Source organism: Maylandia zebra, linkage group LG6, assembly GCF_041146795.1.
Source record: "Maylandia zebra isolate NMK-2024a linkage group LG6, Mzebra_GT3a, whole genome shotgun sequence".
Classification (NCBI taxonomy): Eukaryota; Metazoa; Chordata; class Actinopteri; order Cichliformes; family Cichlidae; genus Maylandia; species Maylandia zebra.
Genome location: NC_135172.1, coordinates 35,969,328 through 35,987,989, shown reverse-complemented (window position 1 = coordinate 35,987,989; position 18,662 = coordinate 35,969,328). Strand labels below are relative to the sequence as shown.

Genomic DNA, 18,662 nt, shown 5'->3' with positions numbered 1-18,662 from the left:
TTAGACTTGTTTACTAGCAGTAGATTAATGTCAAAGATTAAAAAAAAAAAGAAAAGAAAAATCACTGAATTTCTGTACCCTGGCATTGTTGGCGGGTCATAGCATGGCCAGCTCGGATTTTTCACACAAATGTCTACAGAGTTGACTGGTGAATGACAACAAATTCAAACAACAGACACAAAAAACAACGCTAAACACCTTTAGGTGACTGTTGTTGTGATTTGGCGCTGTATATAAAATTGAATTGAACTGAACATTTGAGCACAAATTGCTAATACATCAGCTTTTTGGAACGATCAGTATTAATTACATTTACTGCACAGTCTCACACCAACTTTTATTCTGAATTGACAGAAATTCTACATTTCTGCATTCGTGGATGTCACAAGTAACTAACCAACTTGACTTCACTGCTTGGGAATTACAATAAGTGAGATTTTGGCTACAGCTGGTTTTCATCCATTTAATGAGTTTATGAAAATGAACTTACAAAGTCTTTAAATTTGCATTACAAAATGTACTAACCATTACATCATCTTCATTTCTTTTTCACAATTGTGTTACCCTGGAGCCTAAACAGTTATGAAAAATCAAACTCAAACAACGAGCAAGTATAAGCAATGCTAATAGAAAATGTCAGTTTGTTTGGTTTTTAATCAAATGTTTTTCTTCAGCCAACAAATGTGATGTTTGCTATTAGAGGAGGCCAGGAGGAGCACTGTGTCTTTGTGGATCTAGAGAAAGCATATCACAGCGTAGGGCTGGGCCATATTATACCGTTCACGGTAATACCGGTATAATGTTAGGCAACATAGGAAAATGAAATATCGCGATAGAATGGGAGTAAAACGCGCATGCGCAGTGCCTTTGTTTTCATACGCACATGGCCGATTGTTGAGTGAAACAGATGAACCAGAATTGGTTTGTAAAAATGGTGCAACTTCCGTGATGTGGAACTGGTTTGGTGTTTGTCCGTCAGATACACAACAAAGCACATTTTTTTGCAGAACATGCAAGCGGCCGTTGTTATTGTCGTATTTGTCGGACTAAGATGCTCTTAAAGCTGGGAGTAATCTGGGTCCTAAACTCCGTATACATTCAGGTCAAACAACACTGCAGCATCACTTAGAGTTAAAAACTGTCTAAATTCTTTCATCTTTAATAAAACGATCAGCATTGCTGCTTTACCAGGTGTAACTATAAAGTTTAACTTCCAGGCATCCATGAAAACAAAAGTTATTACATTTAACGGAGTTAGAAGTTAGCAGGAAGCTAGCGGAAGTTAGCTCGCTAGTTTCGCTAGTTACCTAAGCATGATATTGCATGTTCTGACTGAGAGATTTCTGAAAAAAATCAAACGTACAGCTCTGCTATCACTTCCAACATAAATGAAGACAGGAAACTAAACAGCAGTGACGTTTGTAGGGTTACTGAAGTTGGGCTAGCTGGTATATAATGATGTGCTACGTGATCGCTAGCGACACAGCTATGTTAGCATAACATAAACAGTGAAGCTGGAGGACGAACACTAACACTTTTCCACTTATAAAAGTTAACGTGAAGGTTTTTCATGGTTAGAGACAAATGCAATCGCATGGCAGGATGCTGTAAACGGACCAAACTTCAGTCAGGAGAACAACTGAGATAATCCATCCACAATACGAGGTTAGTCATTAATATACTGCAACAACATGGGAATAGAGCAGCTGCCAGAGAATTCAACATTAATGAATCAATGGTACAGAAGTGGAGGAAGCAAGAAGAATGAGTTTAATAAAGTTTGATTTATCTGACTGCTTTGTTTCGCTTAATGTGCCTTATAATCCCGTGCACCTTATGGTCCGAAAAATGCGTACTGCACACTGCAGTTTAATGTTGCAAAGCACCTCTTTTTAACTTCAGTGGATATTATACATGGTTATGCTCAGGATATGTCAGCCCATTTCTACTGGAAATGCCTTTTGGTTAAACTTTCAGCAAGGAATTTGCATTTGCACTGTTACATTTTTATAAAGCTTTAATGTACATAAAAACCAGCTTCTTGTTTAAGTGAAAATAAATGGAAGGTTGTCTTTTTGCGCTAGTAATGTTGTGGAGTTGTATTTTGTCTCGCATCAATTATATCGTCGGTTATATCGTTATCGCAAATTTTCAAATATATATCGTGATAAATATTTTTGGCCATATCGCCCTGCTCTATCACAGCGTGCCAAGAGAGGAACTGTGGTACTGCATAAGGAAGTCAGGAGCGGCTGAGAAGTACGTGAGTGTGGAGCAGGACATGTATGAGGACAGCAAGAGAGTGGTGAGGTGTGCAGTAGGAGTGACAGATGGGTTCGAGTGAAAGGCGGAGTAGCATTACATCAAAGATCGGCTCTGGGCCCCTTCTTGTTTGCAATGGTGATGAAGAGATTTATAGATGACGTCAGGAAAAAAACTTTGTAGATTATGATGTTTGCAGACAACACTGCGATCTATAGTTGGAGTAGGGAGCAGGCGGAAGAGAGTCTGCAAAGGTGGAGAGAAGAGGAATGAAAGTCAGAATACACAAGTTTGAATGAGAGGGAGACCGATATAATAGTGAGGATGCGATTAGGAGAGGTAGTGACGGTGGATGAGTTTAAATAGGCATGGTGGAGCAGATGGAGACGAGTGTTGGGTTGATTTATCAGAGAAGGGTAGGGGAAGATGTAGTCAGACTTGCTTTGATACATTATTTAGAGACAGGGGCACTGACAAAAACACAGGAAGGGGATCTATAATAATGATAATAATATATGGGACATGCCTCTCTGCCAGACAAATATAGTGTATTACAGAGTTTAAGTGGTGCAGAGGGTGGTCAGGATTATCCATGATGGATAACAGTGACCTCCTCGCTACACCAGCTCCACAAGTTCCAATTTGCAGCCAGTAATAGAGCCGGCCTTACTAATCAGTTTGTTCTGTTGGTGTCACCACCTGATGATGATTTCCCAGCAAACCACAGCAAAGTCCACCGTGCTCACCACAATTAACTGATAAAAAAAAAAAATCACCTTTGTTTTGATTGACAGATTGAAGGCTCTCAGCTTCCTTAGGAACTAAAGTCTGCTCATTCCCTTTTAGTATATAGCCTCCAGTTCAGCCCAGGTACTTATACATCTGTACTACGTCAGTATCCTGTCCCATGATAGACACAGGTCATGAAGCCATTCTCTTCCTTCTGAAGTCAATAACCATCTTTCTGGTCTTATTCACATTAAGAAGCAGACAGTTCCTTCCAGACAGTTACACAAAAATCATCAACTAGTTCTTTGCCCTCCTCCTTCTGCCACATAAACATCCAACAACTACAGAACTGTTACAGCATCTCTATATCTGCCATGAACTGCAGGTGTACAATGTGAACAGCAATGGAGACAGGACAGAGACCTTTCTGCACAGCTGCTTTAGTACACATCGACAAATCAGACAGAGCACCGCTCAGTCTCACATACTGTGACCTGTCTGCCAGGTGGCCAGTAATCCATGAGATGGTGGATGCATTTACTCACACGTAGCTTCTCTTCTCGTATCATCCAGTTCTGCATCTCTGCACTCCATTGTACATATATACACAAAGTACTTTCTAGTGAATGCTTTCTAGTTCTGTTCTTTCTACAGCATTTCCATCCTCAGCTTTTTTCAGTAAGGAGTCTTAATGCCATTGTTTACCATTTTTAAAAAATGTTTTTCCAGCACCTGAAAGCATATGATCTGCGCAAATTGCTGGTGAACACAATGTGGAATTAAGGGAGAGGATCTGTTCCACAATAGTTCAGAATGTGTTAATGTAACACACTCAAGTCTGTTAGGGTCTGTTGGGATATGACAGACAATAATTTCCTCACTGGACAGTCTGCGCTAGGATCTGTGCAGATGTCCGAATCCCTGTCTGGTTTTTTGTGTGTCTTATCTAAGCCATCAACTGTTATGCATGCACACCTTTAAGTAAGTATAATAGGATAAGTATTATAAGTATAATAGGAATAGCTACTCAGCCATGGTGTCTCCAGCTGTCCATGTCTATGTCCACAACTTGGTATAATCAAGGCTTTAAGCAGTACAGTATACCAGCTCATATGACCACAGATCAGCCACAGATAGACATTTTTCTTTACATCAACTCTTTATTCAAGTCTGTGATCATTTTGAGACCATAAATGATATCCCTGAAAAGATGATGTGAGTACTTTTGCACTTTATTCATTAACCTCAAAGACAGCTTATCATGTAAAACATGTAAGTATATACATGTAAGATTTCAGTGGGCCTGGTCAGTCTCTCTCACATTAGATAATCATGCTGGTTACCTCAACACATGAAGATTACCAATGCTTTTTCAGCTGTTGTCAGCACGTGGCCTTTAAAGGGTAGTTATTAAATAATTCTCCATAATGTAGTACTGTGCTTACTATATATAAACTCTACTTTCTCAAAAACTCAAACAATTTTCTGGTATTCCCAAATGATTAAGTTAATAAATGACTTGTCTGGTTCAATCAGCAACAATAAGTGAACTAACCGCATGAATTAACGGCAACTAGTGAACTAGAAAAATCCTTTGTCAGGTGTTGTCTTAATACAAAGAAAAGCAATGAAAATTTCATCGTGACGGATTACATAATGCGCTTTCAACAGGCTTCTCCAAAACTACGCCCAGAGCCAGAAAATCTGGCGGCAGTGAGTTATTCATCGCTTTTAGTAAACGGGCTAAAACACGCATTAACAACTTGTGTGGGCCTTTAAACTGAGTCACAGACAAGAAGTTACCAAACAACAGGTTACTACAACAGAGGTTTTCTGGCTTCTTTCTCAAAGACCTCCTAAAAGGGCTGCAGAAACAGAGGAATATGTTTACAAGTGAATCATTTTTGTTCTTATAAACCATGCAGACAGGTGCCTGAACAAATAAGCAGAAATCACAAGTGATATGATTATAAAAAGATAAGTGTTTAAATAATAAATAAATGCAGAGTGTTGTTTTTTTTTTAAATGATATTACATTCCACTCGAGAGAAAATCTGCAGCCGATGCCGTCTTCTGTAATACCAAGTATAGTGAAATGCAGACAACCTTTGATTCGAGGTAATTAGTTCTGATAAAGTGAGCGGCTGGCAGAAGAAGTCACGCTGAGTTCAAAGGGGTGTCCCTCATCAGGAAACATTAAGTGTTCTTACCAACATGATGTCATTTAATCCCAACACTTGATGCAGCGTTAAAAACCGAGGGTTACCAGGCAAACAATCCATCACGCTTTTTAGACATTTGCTATGACATGCTCCACACAACCCCCCAGAAAGAATAAAAACATTAAAAAAACGCAACACACACAAACTGCTGTCAGTATTTCAACAAGGCCCAAAAGAGAAAAAATGAGTTTCACTTTAAGACAAAGTCCTAAGCAAAGAGCCTGCAAGGCTGCTGAATCTGAATTAAGCATAGATTGGCCTATATTGCAGCAATTAGGGAACTAGTTCAAGTCGTGCCAGTTCTCATGTAGGTTCTTTTACACTGGGGACTTTTACTCTAAAATAGTGAAGAATACAGTGCAGTCTGGGCTAGGAAACAGTGGTTGAATTGAAAAGACCACGGTGGAATGAACTTTTCATTTAACAGCAGAAAAGGTTTGCAGATGAGTGCTGTGCTTTGAAAGAAGAATGTGGCATAATAGCTTGTAGGCATGACTAAACAGTATGCACGTGAAATAACATATTTATCACCAGCACGCAGGAGAATAACCGCATCAATCACACACGCGATTTGAAAATAGGAGATAAGATAAACTGACTCTAAGTGCCCGTGCATCTGATGCTGCACGAGTGGCCCGGCTTCCCCAGAATCAGAAAGCAGAGTGGTGTAGAGGAACATGTGTGCAACCTGATTTGAGCTCTCATGCCTACGGTAAATCCATTCCTCCTCTCAAAAAGCTTGGAACACTGTATGTGAAGGGGTGACTAACTTGCACTTTCAGGAATATCGCACATAACTGGAAGCCAGAAGGGCAGCTAAATTCCTGTTTTTGCCCCAGCTACTTGGTTTTGTCCCAAAAGGCACTCACTGACCCACTCATTAACGGGTAAAGCTGCAGCTTGACAAGAAACCCCCAGATGACAGTAATTGTTGCAGTCGCAGATGGAGAGCAATTAATGAAGGGTCAGAAGTTTCCAGAAGTGTGTCTGCCTGCATTAAACACCTCCTGTATGAATCTCACTGTAACCCTTGACCTAGGACCTCGATGGAGCTGGGTAAAACATAAGCAGGGGCACGTTGATTATGGTGGCTTCTCTATATTTCAAGTAAAATGAGCACTTCTGAGAATCTTTTTAAACCTTAACAAAGAGTAGAATCAGCATCACGGTGAATTATGTAATGCTGCACAGTCTGAAATCCTCTCTTACAAATCCACAACTGTGAAGAGGAACCAACTTATGAAAAAAGTTCTGATCCGATGCTCTAACACAGTCTCTACCGTGAGCAGCATGTTTTGGGACTGTTTCTTTTTTTTTTTGTAACCGACTCCAAACGACTATGCAGCTCCGCAAGCGGCATCAAATTAATTAACAATGACTTACAATACAAAGCACTTTGAACTGAGTGTGTGCTGTGAACAGAGCCAGATTGACGGGAAACTTTGACCCCGCAGGCCTCCCCACAGCAGTTGCTTATGACTTGCCTCCCTTGAATTCCCCTCTGGTGCACTGCCAGCAGCACAGACGCTATACCCTCCAGAGCTGAGTGTTTATGATTAAGTATGCAGGTGTAATGATGCGAAAACTTAATGTATGCGTCTTTTAGTGGGAGTATGTGAACAGAATTCACAAATTGCAACTAACTACTGCAAACAGATACACCCGGTTACCCATTTACAAACATATCTGAGATGAATGGAGCTGAATTATTTAAAGCATCATTATGCAACAAGACACTCTCTCTGCTAACGGGCAAAATACTTCTACAGAGAAAAACTTCACATTATTTTATTAATTGTCTCTTTTTAAGTATTTCAAACCAAAGTATGTCACGGCTGCTTAGGCAGCAGCTTTTATTTAAACATAAACTCAGTGTTAGGTATGTAGCAAGTGTTTGGATGCTGAGAACGGAACATGAACCGATGCCCCGGGATATTTAATGAGGTGCATGCAGATGTTTTAAACTCCGACCACATCTGCAGCTTGTGCACAAACTGAGGAATGACTCTAAAGCAAACTAAGCACGAGTGGAACAGTGGTGCAGTGGTTATGAATATCGCCTCATAGCAAAAGGGCCCTGGATTTGAGACTGTCAGCTGCCTGGCATCTTTATTTGTTTGGTATGTGGATGTTGTCCCTGCGCCTGTGTGGGATCGCTCCATTCTCATTAGGCTAATTAGTGATTCTAAATTGCCTGGAAGCATAAGCGGCTGTCCTTTTCTCTCTGTGATAGATGGGTGACCAGTCAAGGTTGTACCCCACCTCTTATCCTATGACAGTTGGGATAAGCTCCAGGCTAGCATGGCCCTGAACTGGATAAGGAGTTAAGAAAGTGGATAGATAGAAAAATATGCATCGAATTAAAAAGAGTAGAAAACGGTTTGTCTTAGTTTATTGTTTTTTTGTCGAAACAAATTGTGCAGGAGTGTAATTATTAATTACTAAATCTCCATCAGAGCAAGGCACATTTTCCTTCCTTAAGAAGAAAATGTAAAAGTAAATATGTAAGAAAAATTGTGTATGTTTCTGTTCTGTGTCCTGTGTACTGTTTGTTTGTATATGTGTCTTTTTGGCTGCTGTTACAACCAAATTTCCCCTTGTGGGACAATTAAAGGATTATTCTATTTTATTCTAAAATGTTGCTACCTTACAAAAATAAAAACTTCACACAAGTTTCTGTGTCACTGAAATATGGTGACTAAGGAATCAACAACCCAATTATTTTCTTTTCACTAGCAGGGACCACATCCTCGGTAACGATGGGCGATGAGGGATGAGGAAGTGTGACTGGTGCTGCGGTTTGGGGAAGGCCTCGAAGGGGACTGGCGACGGCTCTCGGGCCGGGCAGATCCCCATGTACTAACGAGAAATGAATGAAGGAAAGGAAGAGAGGAGAAGAGGAGAAGAGGAGAAGAGAGGGAAAAATGAGGGGGAAGGGTGGGGCGTGAAAATGAGAACAGCAGGTATTGGAGGAGGGGGGCTTTTATAGGCTGAGGCCGGAGGGGGCGTGAAGGTAGGAGTGTTCCCACTCCTGAAATTCAGATGATATCTCCACCAAAACAGTTCCCAGTTAATGTTCTGCAATATTACTTATCAATGAAGTGACTTGTGGATTCAGCGCCATTGTGTAGCACACACACACACACACACACACACACACACACACACACACAGGAACACAAGTAAACACAAACATTCAAATATTCACTAAATGGTTGTAACACACAAAATCTTAGTCATCAGATGTCTACTACAATCACAACAGAGATATGTAATAATAAAAAGAAATTGCAAACATTTGCTGATCTTAGTATTCTGATAAAATAACAGGATGGTGAACTTTCTCTGTTGACTCAGAAAACTGGTGCATGTCTGTGACTAGTCAGCTGTAATGAAAATAAATAAACAAACACCCCCCTCCCCAAATAGTATATTATGTAATGCTAATTTGGCAGAGGAACTACACCTAATTTCTGGTAATGGAGCTCGCTGATTTGTTCTGTTTTTCCTCCCAATTAATCCTCTTAAAGTGAAGCGAATATTCTAATAAGCGCACAACAGTCATGTTTTTTCCCCCTAGTTTTAAGAGTTCATAAATCAGCTGCTGACAGGTGTGTCTGTATATGCATCAGTCCAGTCCAGCACCAAATCTACAAACCCTTTCCAGGAATAACTTAGTCAGAAGCAACAACAGTGAGGGGGTTGGCTATGCAAAACATCAGATAAACCGTGGGTGAGGTAAACATCTTTCTCAAACACCATGCGCATACAAATACACACAGCACACGGGGGGCTTGAGGGTGTTAGAGGTTGTTATTCATTATCCACACGACTGCATTCCAGGATTGGACAAAAAAAGAGTTATCGCCACCATCACTCTGAAGCAAGCGCATGAGAGGCAGACAGGGATTTAAGCAGGTTCTCAAACAAGATGCCCCCACCTGATAACCTCAGTGCTGCTGTTGCACTATTCCCACATGTCCTAATGCATTTACAAATGAGAGAGAGCAAGAGATGAAAGGAATGGGAAAGTGTGAAAAGGGTTGAATAGGAGGAGGGCAAGGCATGAGGAGGAAAAGCAGGAGGAGAGAGAGAGAGTGTGAACATTAACACTTAATGGAAGTGATGGAGAATGATAAGGACACCTGCTTCTCCACTTTACAGGAAGTGACCTGTGAAGATGTGGCATCTACACCTGTGGCAGATTCAGTGTTGTCTGAGGGGGAAAGAACCTTTGCTGCTACCTCCCTCATCTCTTTTTCCTTCAGTACAAGAAATTATTGAGGAATTCCTCTTCCTTCTTTTTATTGCTCAATATCTGATTTTAGACATTTGACCTATAGATACACCACATGCACTCAGTGACTCCTTGCATCATAAACGATTACATAACTCATGTATCTACCTTGCCTTATCCAACAAAGAGAGTGGTCATGTGAAAGACCTGCCTAGAACAGACATCAACCTTTAACACATTCCAGGTGTCAAAGGTTGTTGCAAAACTCTCTTACCTTTTTTAAACTCCTCCAGCATTGCGTCAAGCTTGGTGTCATTGAACACAAAATGCAACGGGTGGCTGTAAAACTTTGTGATGGTTTTGAGCGGAGTGCAATCATCCGGGTCCACGAAGGCCAGGTCCTTGACCAAGAGCAGATCCACTATATTGGACCTCTCGCCCTCGAAAACGGGGATGCGCGTGTAGCCGCTCTTCATTATCTCGGACATGGTATTGAAGTCCAGCGTTGCATCCCCAGGAATCATGAAGCAATCCCTCAGCGGCGTCATCACGTCCTCTACAGTCTTAGTCCTGAGCTCCAGCGCGCCCTGGATGATGTTCAGCTCCTCTTTCACCAGATCGTTGTAGGGGTCCGTGACGCGCAGCATCTCCAGAAGCTTCTCTCTGTTGTACACGGTTCCTATCTCCTGTCCGAGCAGGTAGTCCAGCAGCTTACTGACTGGGTAGGACGCAGGGAAGGTAAGCAGCATGAAGAACTTGGTGAGGAATATGGTGTTGGCTCCCACAGCGAGGCCGTGCCTGGAGCAGATGGCCTGTGGCACAATTTCCCCAAAAATGACTATACCGATGGTGGACATGACAACAGCAATCAAGCCCGAACCGGCGATATCATCCAGCAAGATGGTTAGCGTGGTGTTCACTAACACGTTCCCGAGCAGAAGAGAGCATAGCAAATAATTCCCTTGGCTCCTGACCGGCTCTATTTTTTTGGCGTAATTCTTCTCCCTTTCTGTGCCGCAGTTCTGCACTATCTGGAGTTCCATGGGGTCCAGAGCCATGAGCCCCAGGTTCAGCCCGCTGAACATACCGGACAGGCAAAGCAACATGGAGATGAAGATGACCTGGAGCCAGAAAGGCAGCAGAAACTTTTTCTCCTCCACCACTATCACTTTGGTGTCATCCCCATCGTGGTAGATCCAGGTGTTCTCCGTCCGCGGGTCGTGCATCCCGGCCACGGCTGGTGTCGAGGTGGCGATGCAAAGGTAATACGTTTTACTCCTCTCCGTCTTTCGCAAAGGTTTGACCTCAATTTCAACTATACCGGATGTCTTTCGATTCAGGATGATGTAGGGCAATATCATTATATCCGAAGTCCTAAAACCACAGGGGTGCAAGCCGGACGAGTCCTCCTGGCTCTGGTTATCCCCCGAGGAGCTGTCAATGCTCCCAATCACCCGGCTCCGCTCATGTTCCGTGAAAGCAATTTTGGACCAGGTCTCGTTGTTGATGTTCTGCCCGTACACTCTTAATTTTACCCGAGAGCGCTCACTCACCCGCAGGTAGCCCTTATCCATGAAGGAAATGTCGTCCGTGTCCTCCAGTCGGAGCCCTATGATGACGGTCTCCTCGGACCCTTCCTTGCCACTTGTCGGGGTGACACAGCAACCAGTGACAGTTAAGAAAATCATCGCCAAAGCTCGGACCCGGTTAAGTGACGCCATTTTTGCAGCGGTGGGTGCTTGGGATAACGGTTCTGCCATATTGATAACAACTGGCAACCAACCTCCTGAATGAAAAGGGCTTTTAAAAATCAGAGCCAGTCGGAGTCCGCCTTCATCTCCGCCCAGGGTTGCCGTGACTTGTGCATCGGGACCTGCTCGTTCCCACTACGTGTCCGACACTGATGACTCGCGAGCGCAGGCTTACGGGCCAACTCGTGCCTCCCCTGGTGTCCCCGATACAGGCGACGGCGACTACCAATCGGGAGGTTCCGCTGGCCGGGAGGCGGGGCGTCCGCAGCCTCCTTGACGAATCAAATTCCAAAACAAGTGCACCTCATGTTAGGAGACAGATAGGACTTTACTCGTGACTTCTTAAAACATATCATGCTAGAAAAGACAACCACAATACCCGGTCTAAATGTTTAAAAAAGGCACGTGCAAAGATTAAAGGTTAACTAAAATAAATACTACAACATGTTTTATCTATATAGACTATCAAAGGTTGGGACATGTTAATTTGTTTTCCTCCTATCGCATTGCATCATACTGCATGCTGAAACTCCGAAGCACTATCTATATCATGTCTCATTTTAATGACAGGTATTACAGTGGACAGTAATATGTTCTTAGACTGACTAACTTGAAGAGGTTAAAGTTGTCAAAACCATTAAACACATATACATATACGTCATTGAGATGTGTAATACAAAAAACAATTTCTTTAATACAATTATCTCTTATTAGACTATTTATCTTTTCCCCCTTTAAACTTAAAATGAAACTAAAGTGAGAGATCCTGACCACCATGTCTTGAACTGGTCCCCTTAACCAAAGCTTTTCCCAAATACAAATGTGCATTTGTACCTTTAGAAATAATGCACTACATCATAGGAGCAAAGATGAAAATAGAAGAGTCATTTCATTAATTAATATTTATTGTGTTTTATCAGAAATAACACATAACCATCACAATAATGAGAAATAATTTGTACACTTTTGTTGAAGCATATCTTAAAGCCAGCCTGCAAAACAATTAAGCACTGATTTACTAAAACACAGGTTTTAAGGGAAGTAAAAAGTATTGTGTGAATAAACAATGTCAGTTTTATGGGTAAAAAAATAATTAGACTAAGCAGGCATATGACAAAATGAGGCACAAATGAAGAAGTTGCTCTTCTTAATACTGCTCATGGTTGTTAAAAGGTTTTAAATTTGTTGCATTTTTATTTTACCTTACTAAAGTTTTCCTTTTATCTATACAATATAATTATGTTAATGAATTGTTACCATATTTAATCCTTTCATAAAATATTAACTGGGAGCACTTGCAGAACCCTTAAATCCCTCAAAGTGATATTGTTATCTTGTTTGCGCAAGATAATTTATAGCCTAGGTACTCAACATGTGGCCTGTGGACCAGTGTCAGACTTCAAAAATGTTATGTGGCTTCTAATCACCCTTGATTCAACAACAGTTCAGTCAAAACCAATGGATAGTACCGCTGAAAACTAGAAGCAGGGAGCAGATCTCTTCAATTTTAACTATTTTCTTTGACATTATAGCAAAATAAACCACCCTAACCTTAATTTAAAAAATAGTTGGTACAATTTAACAACCACCTCACTCTGATAAGACAAACTAAAATTATTTGATGTGAGATTTCTTTTCCTTATGGTCCTAAATCATATGCTGGCTCCTTAAATTGGCTCATATGCACTTGAAGCAACTTCAAATACAAACACTTTGATTACACAATAAAACATTTTAAAGTCATCAGCAGAACTCATTTCTCTGCAGGCCATACACTTGTAGTCCTTCACATAGTCATTCAGTATGTGAAGCAAATGGTGGCTTTGTGTAATTGCAATGCAGGGTGTTCCAAAGTGAAACTAAAACTTGACCAGCTGAGATGTCTCCATTATACACTGGGTGGGTGAAGTTGTTTGAGCAACCAGTATCTATTAAATTATGATCTACCCACAAGGTGTTTATTGTTTATCGATGTAATGAAGTTGTGAGGTCATATATGAGGAACATGATTATGTTTAATTAAAATGAATTAATTAATACTCATGGAAGTTCACCAAACATGTAGACATTATTGGTAGGCAGGAAGCTGAGCCTGTTTCTTTGTGCTCTTCCCACCATCATTTGCAGCAGCCAGCAGACTGTGTGCTGCAGCATCCCCCAGTGGCTGATGCAGGGCCTTGCACACCCAACTTCAGGGCCAGCTCAAAAGGGTCCTCAATGCCAGCCTGTATGAATAATTCAGCCAAGCAGAAGCATTAAAAGAACAAGCACCCAGTTACAAGAATGTATCATGTAACATTTGTGTTTCATCCCAAATCACTGTAAGCAAGGTCACAAAATTGAAGAAGTGAATCCAGGTACTATTACGGTACATTATAACAGAACACCGGCTCCTCTACACAGAGTCTTGTTATGGCCCTGTGCTTCCTTTATCAGTTACTGGTTGTTCATTAAGTCACAATTTCAAAGCAGCTGTTCTTTCCATGAATAAGACCAAAGGCTTTTTTTATTACTATTATCAGCACACTGCTGTAGTGATTACAGAAAACTCTTCCAGACGAGACTTCACACTGTCCAAACTGTTAATAATGAGGTGGATTTTGATAAGCCTTTACCATTTTAATTTACTTCTATTTCTCATATCAGAAGAGAAAAAAAAATCTTTAATGAGCGGCTAACAAGTTAGAGAACTCATTTTTAAAAAAATGTAAAGCGGTGCTGTTAGAGGTGTATGTGCATAAAATGATTGCAAGCCCTGATGAAATGGTATTCTATTAGCTGAGTGTAGAACATTCCTTCTTGTTCAAGGTTCCCCAGCATGACTCCACAGTCTGGTTATGAGTCCAAGACAGCTGCTTGACCTTGTGCTTGTGCATGTGTGTATGTATGTTTGAGCGGTACGTGAATGTCCAAGAATGTACAGCATGCAGAAGCACATGCATGTGTGTTTGTGAGCGCAGTTTGACAGAGGCGCTCTGCCCTCTGGGCGTGTCACACAAATTGATACCAGAAACATACTGACCCCTAATGTGTAAAAGAGACATCCAAGAATTTAAACACAACACTGACCTTAGGTTTGACTCCACAGGGCCCAGTGGGGCCCCCCAGTGGCTGGAAAGTAAAGTCCTCTGCAAATCTGGAATGTGTCAGTATGTTGGCCACCTCTCCATCCACCTCCACAACTTCATTGGCCTAAAAAATACATCCAAATCTGAAATCATTTGCACAGTTTAAGCGAGTAGAAGGCTGATGTATATTCTAATTCAGAATATACAGACCATGAAGGTGTACTGACAGTCAAACTGGAAACTATCCTCTGCCCCTGTAATGCCACCATTATATATGACTTTGCAGTTCTTGGTGTTCCCCTTGGGGACCTTAAACAAGCGGTATGTGGCAGAAAGAAACTTGAAGTCACCTGTATTAAACACACAAGATTGAAATTAAAAAAATTAATAAATTTCAGGTCATGCAAGAAGGTTAGCAGCTCTCAAAATGTAAAATAACTTGGAATCTTGTAATGTTACATTAGTTGTAACTGTAGCTACATAAATATAGGTTAGGAGAAAACCAGCAGTGACATAATAGTGCAAGCTAACTTAGTAATGTTTATTTGTAGGGTTAATCTATAAAATGTTCTTCTTTAAGAACTTGTGCAAAAGGATTCTCTGATAGCATCATTCATGTCGATTGTGCCTGTATGTACAACTGACATGAATGTCACTGGATATTTACTCTTTTCCAGAGCTCTGTAAACTCCAAAGATGGCTGTGTGGGAAAATCCCAGTAGATCATCAATTTCTGAAATAATCATACCAGCTTATCTGGCACTAACAACCACGCCACATTCAAAGTTACCTAAATCCCCCCCCCCATTCTGATGCTCGGTCTGAACTTCAGCAGGTCATCATGACCATGTCGACATGCCTATGCGCACCGAGCTGCAGTCATGTGATTTACTGACTAGATATTTGCATTAAAAAGCAGCTGAACAGATGTACCTAACAAAGTGGCTGTTGAGTGTAATTCTGTATCAAGCAAATAATGCAAAAGTCAAGCAAGTAAAAAAGCTGTCAAACCAAGAATGTCCTGCAGTTCCTTGTTGTCAACAGTGATGACACTGGCCGTAACCAGCCGTGGGGGGCTGAAGCCCACTTTTTCAGCCAATTGTAGGAGATCCTTCCAGCAGAGTGCTCCAGCAAGGCACTCACCTGCAAAGATAAAACAGACTATGATATTCTGGTGGGTGCTTGTCAATTTATGGCAGTAGAATATTAATTAGACGCACCCCATAACACTTTGTGATTTTTAATTTCCTCTGTTAGTCTTCCATTGCTGTAAATGTCACTGAAGTACAGCTCACCACCATCCTAATGAGGAAAAATGAGAAAGTGTATGTAAATGTGTAAATATTTGCTTAGCTTTGCTCTCATAGTTTTATGATTGAAGATTTAATAACAATATTTAAAAAATGAGAAGCAGCGTACCTTAAGTACTTTGTAAGCTTCAGTCAGTACCAGCCTCTTGTCTGGAGAAAGATTCACCACACAGTTGGAGCTAAGCAAAAGCAGAAGATGTTCAAAACTGTTATTCTATGATTATATATTGTTAAACTGCACACAAAAAAGGATTAGTAAGACACCTTACATAATTACATCAAACGAGTCATTTTCCAGACCTGCCTCGGTCAAGGCTTCGATGTAGCCTTGGACAAAATTTATATTTGGCTTCTTGTAGCCAAACTCTTTCATATGATGGTCCACATAGGTCCTGGCCAACTCGAGCTGGAATTTAAAAAGGAAAAAAAAAAAAAGGTATTTATCAGAATTTATCAGTATCACTCAATAAGTCCAAAACTTTTTGGTTGTATTTAAGGCATGCATGCATACAGAACAGAGTTTTGTCTTTACAAATTAAGAAGTTGAAAAATCTTCACTTAGAAGATTTTAACAGCCTTAAATAGAGTTTTGGAGATATTCTGAGTTCAATTCAGTATCATTTAGCCATCAGCTAGGATGCACCGATTAATCATAAGGCCAATGCAGCGATACGGATGTTCAATACCTGGCCATCAGTCATGTCAATACCAGTGACATGTCCCTTCTCACCCACAAGCTGACTCAACATATAGCAGTCCCTCCCACTTCCGCTGCCCAAGTCTAGTATCCTGCAGCCCTCTAAGCATTCTGGCACAACCAAACCACAGCCATAGTACCTGTGGGAGACAAAAACATATCAGGTTCACTGATTTTGAAGTGTGACTAGAAGAACAGAGAGGTCAGCAACCCACTAACCTAGCAGTGATTTCAGGGTGTACTTTCTTCAGTGCCTGGCGAATGAAGTCAGGGGTGGGCTGGACTGGAGCCACACAGGCATTGGTCTTTAGGTCTGAGGTTTTCTTCAGCCTCTTGCCATAATAATCCTTTTTTGACAAAAGAAATCTTGGTAACAGTAGCTCCTCATTATGAAGCAGACTATTTATTTATAAATAAACAGTTTGTTTGCTCCCGTTGTCTCAGCAACATAAATAAAATCCTTTGGGACCCATCTCACCATGATGATGCACTGTTTGAACATCTACCTTCAGGCAGACGTTTCAGAGCCATAAAGACATAATAGACTAAGGAGCTTAGTCTGTTAAGCTTTTATCCCTCAGCCATCAACATGCTGAAGACTGCTAAATTACGGACAACCAGATTCAATACAACTTACATATACAATGTTTACATTGTTACAGCATGATCTCATGTTTACAACTGTAGTTACCCTTGGTATTTAAGCTAACACCAGCAAACGGGAAGAAGCACAATATGGAAACGATTGTGTGTGTGTGTGTGTGTGTGTGTGTGTGTATATATTAAAAAAAAAAAAATTATATATATATATATATATATATATATATATATATATATACACACACACACACACACACACACACACACACAGATATATAGATAGGTATATATACACTAATTTCTATTCTTCTTTTGCACTGAGGTAATTGCACCTCAATTTCCCTGTTTAATGTTTCATTGCTATAATGTCAATACAAATTGTGATTCTGATACTGTCTGACTCTGAGGCTGCATTGGAAACTGACCATACAAGCAATGGAACAAAACTGCTGGACAGACACCTTAATGAGCACAACTACGGCTAACATGTGTTTATTTTTAAATGACAGATGATCTGTACAAACAGATCATTTACTCATCAGGGGCCAGATCTGTTTTAACAGTTACATAAATACTGAAAATAGGCTAACAACACTCTGTCATGAGCAGTCCCACTACCGACTGGTGTTATTTTACCTTCACATCCACGTGAATCGTGCTATCAGAGAATCCCTTTGGACACGTACTTTAAAAAAAGAAAAGAAAAAAGAAAACATGAGTTACAGATTAGCCCTCCAAATACACGTCAGTAAGTTAGCCTACGCCAAGTCACTGCTAGTTCTCTGCTGACTTAAACTGATGTAGCTTTAGTTACAAGTAAGGTCACATTACAAGATCACAAGTTATTTTAGTCTTTAACTTGACACTTTATGACTATTGTTTCTTTAAAATAACCGTGTACGTATCATAACAACATTAAAGGTGAAGGTTCAACCTGACACACGTCACTCGCTGAATTTAGAACAGCTGCAGCTTGAAATTGGACAATGCACAAGGATTAGGCTGTTTTTACCTCTTTCCATGGTCCATGGTTACATTACGTTCGCTTCCCAAGTAAAGGAAAATCTCAGTGTGCTGTCAAGTTTCCTTACTTTGAACGAACATTGTGCGTTTCACTTCCTGTTTTACCAGCGCGCCCTCTACTTGCCTCACTGCCTAACATAACAGCAACAATGTGACAGCATTTCACATTGTTGCTGTATTAATTCAATGCATTTGATTTGATTTAATAGAAACAAGGCTATCGATTTCATGGGGATTTCCAAGAGGAAGCATGGGACACTCCCACCAATCATTCAGCTCAATAATAATAGATAAATAATTAAAACTAGGAGTTACAGAATATAATAATATTATACTATATTATAATGTTGCCTTCTTGTTAAATGGTAAGGTGCCTTCCATATGTGGTCAGTGACGGTTTATCAGTTTACAATAAAAACAGCTGTCCACCTGCAAGTAAACCGTTTTTATTATATGTGGCAAAAGTGCCACAGTTTCAAACTGGAACATACACAGCATTATAGGTGCATAGCAGCATATGGGAGGCTACTAAAAGTCAAAATTCAAATTTTGACAAAGTTAGACAACCTTCTGGGAAAGTACTAAGGAGTGCTTGTGATATTGTACAAAATCCTAATTACATGTGTATGGGACTTTACACATATGCCTGATGGATGGAGATGCCATCAGGCACCCCCAGGATGGACCCTGCCTTTCACCCAATGACAGCTGGGATAAGCTCCAATCAGCTTGTCAGTGGCTGATTAGCGCCATTTGTTAGGAA

General features: G+C 40.7%; 2 protein-coding genes across 5 annotated transcripts in view; both read right to left on the bottom strand.

Annotated features, from left to right (window-relative positions):
* Positions 1-11,386, bottom strand: part of cnnm2b (cyclin and CBS domain divalent metal cation transport mediator 2b) — a 60,431-nt gene extending 49,045 nt beyond the window's left edge. For 2 of the 4 annotated variants that reach the window (XM_004538961.5, XM_076885156.1), the window contains exon 1: positions 9,725-11,386. In XM_004538961.5, the coding sequence (XP_004539018.3) occupies positions 9,725-11,210 (1,486 nt within the window). In that variant the 5' untranslated portion in view covers positions 11,211-11,386. The remainder of the gene's footprint in view (positions 1-9,724) is intronic. The other 2 variants (XM_004538959.5, XM_004538960.5) reach the window with 1 other exon arrangement.
* A 699-nt stretch (positions 11,387-12,085) lies between these two features.
* Positions 12,086-18,025, bottom strand: as3mt (arsenite methyltransferase). Its single transcript, XM_004538962.4, has 11 exons — positions 17,889-18,025; positions 17,513-17,561; positions 16,496-16,623; positions 16,266-16,416; positions 15,849-15,985; positions 15,689-15,758; positions 15,490-15,571; positions 15,281-15,412; positions 14,480-14,619; positions 14,271-14,393; positions 12,086-13,426 (listed from the first exon to the last, which is right to left on the bottom strand). Exons 1-11 carry the CDS (start codon positions 17,903-17,905, stop codon positions 13,319-13,321), a joined length of 1,137 nt encoding a protein of 378 aa, XP_004539019.3. The 5' UTR covers positions 17,906-18,025; the 3' UTR covers positions 12,086-13,318.
* Between the last annotated feature and the right edge of the window lie 637 nt (positions 18,026-18,662).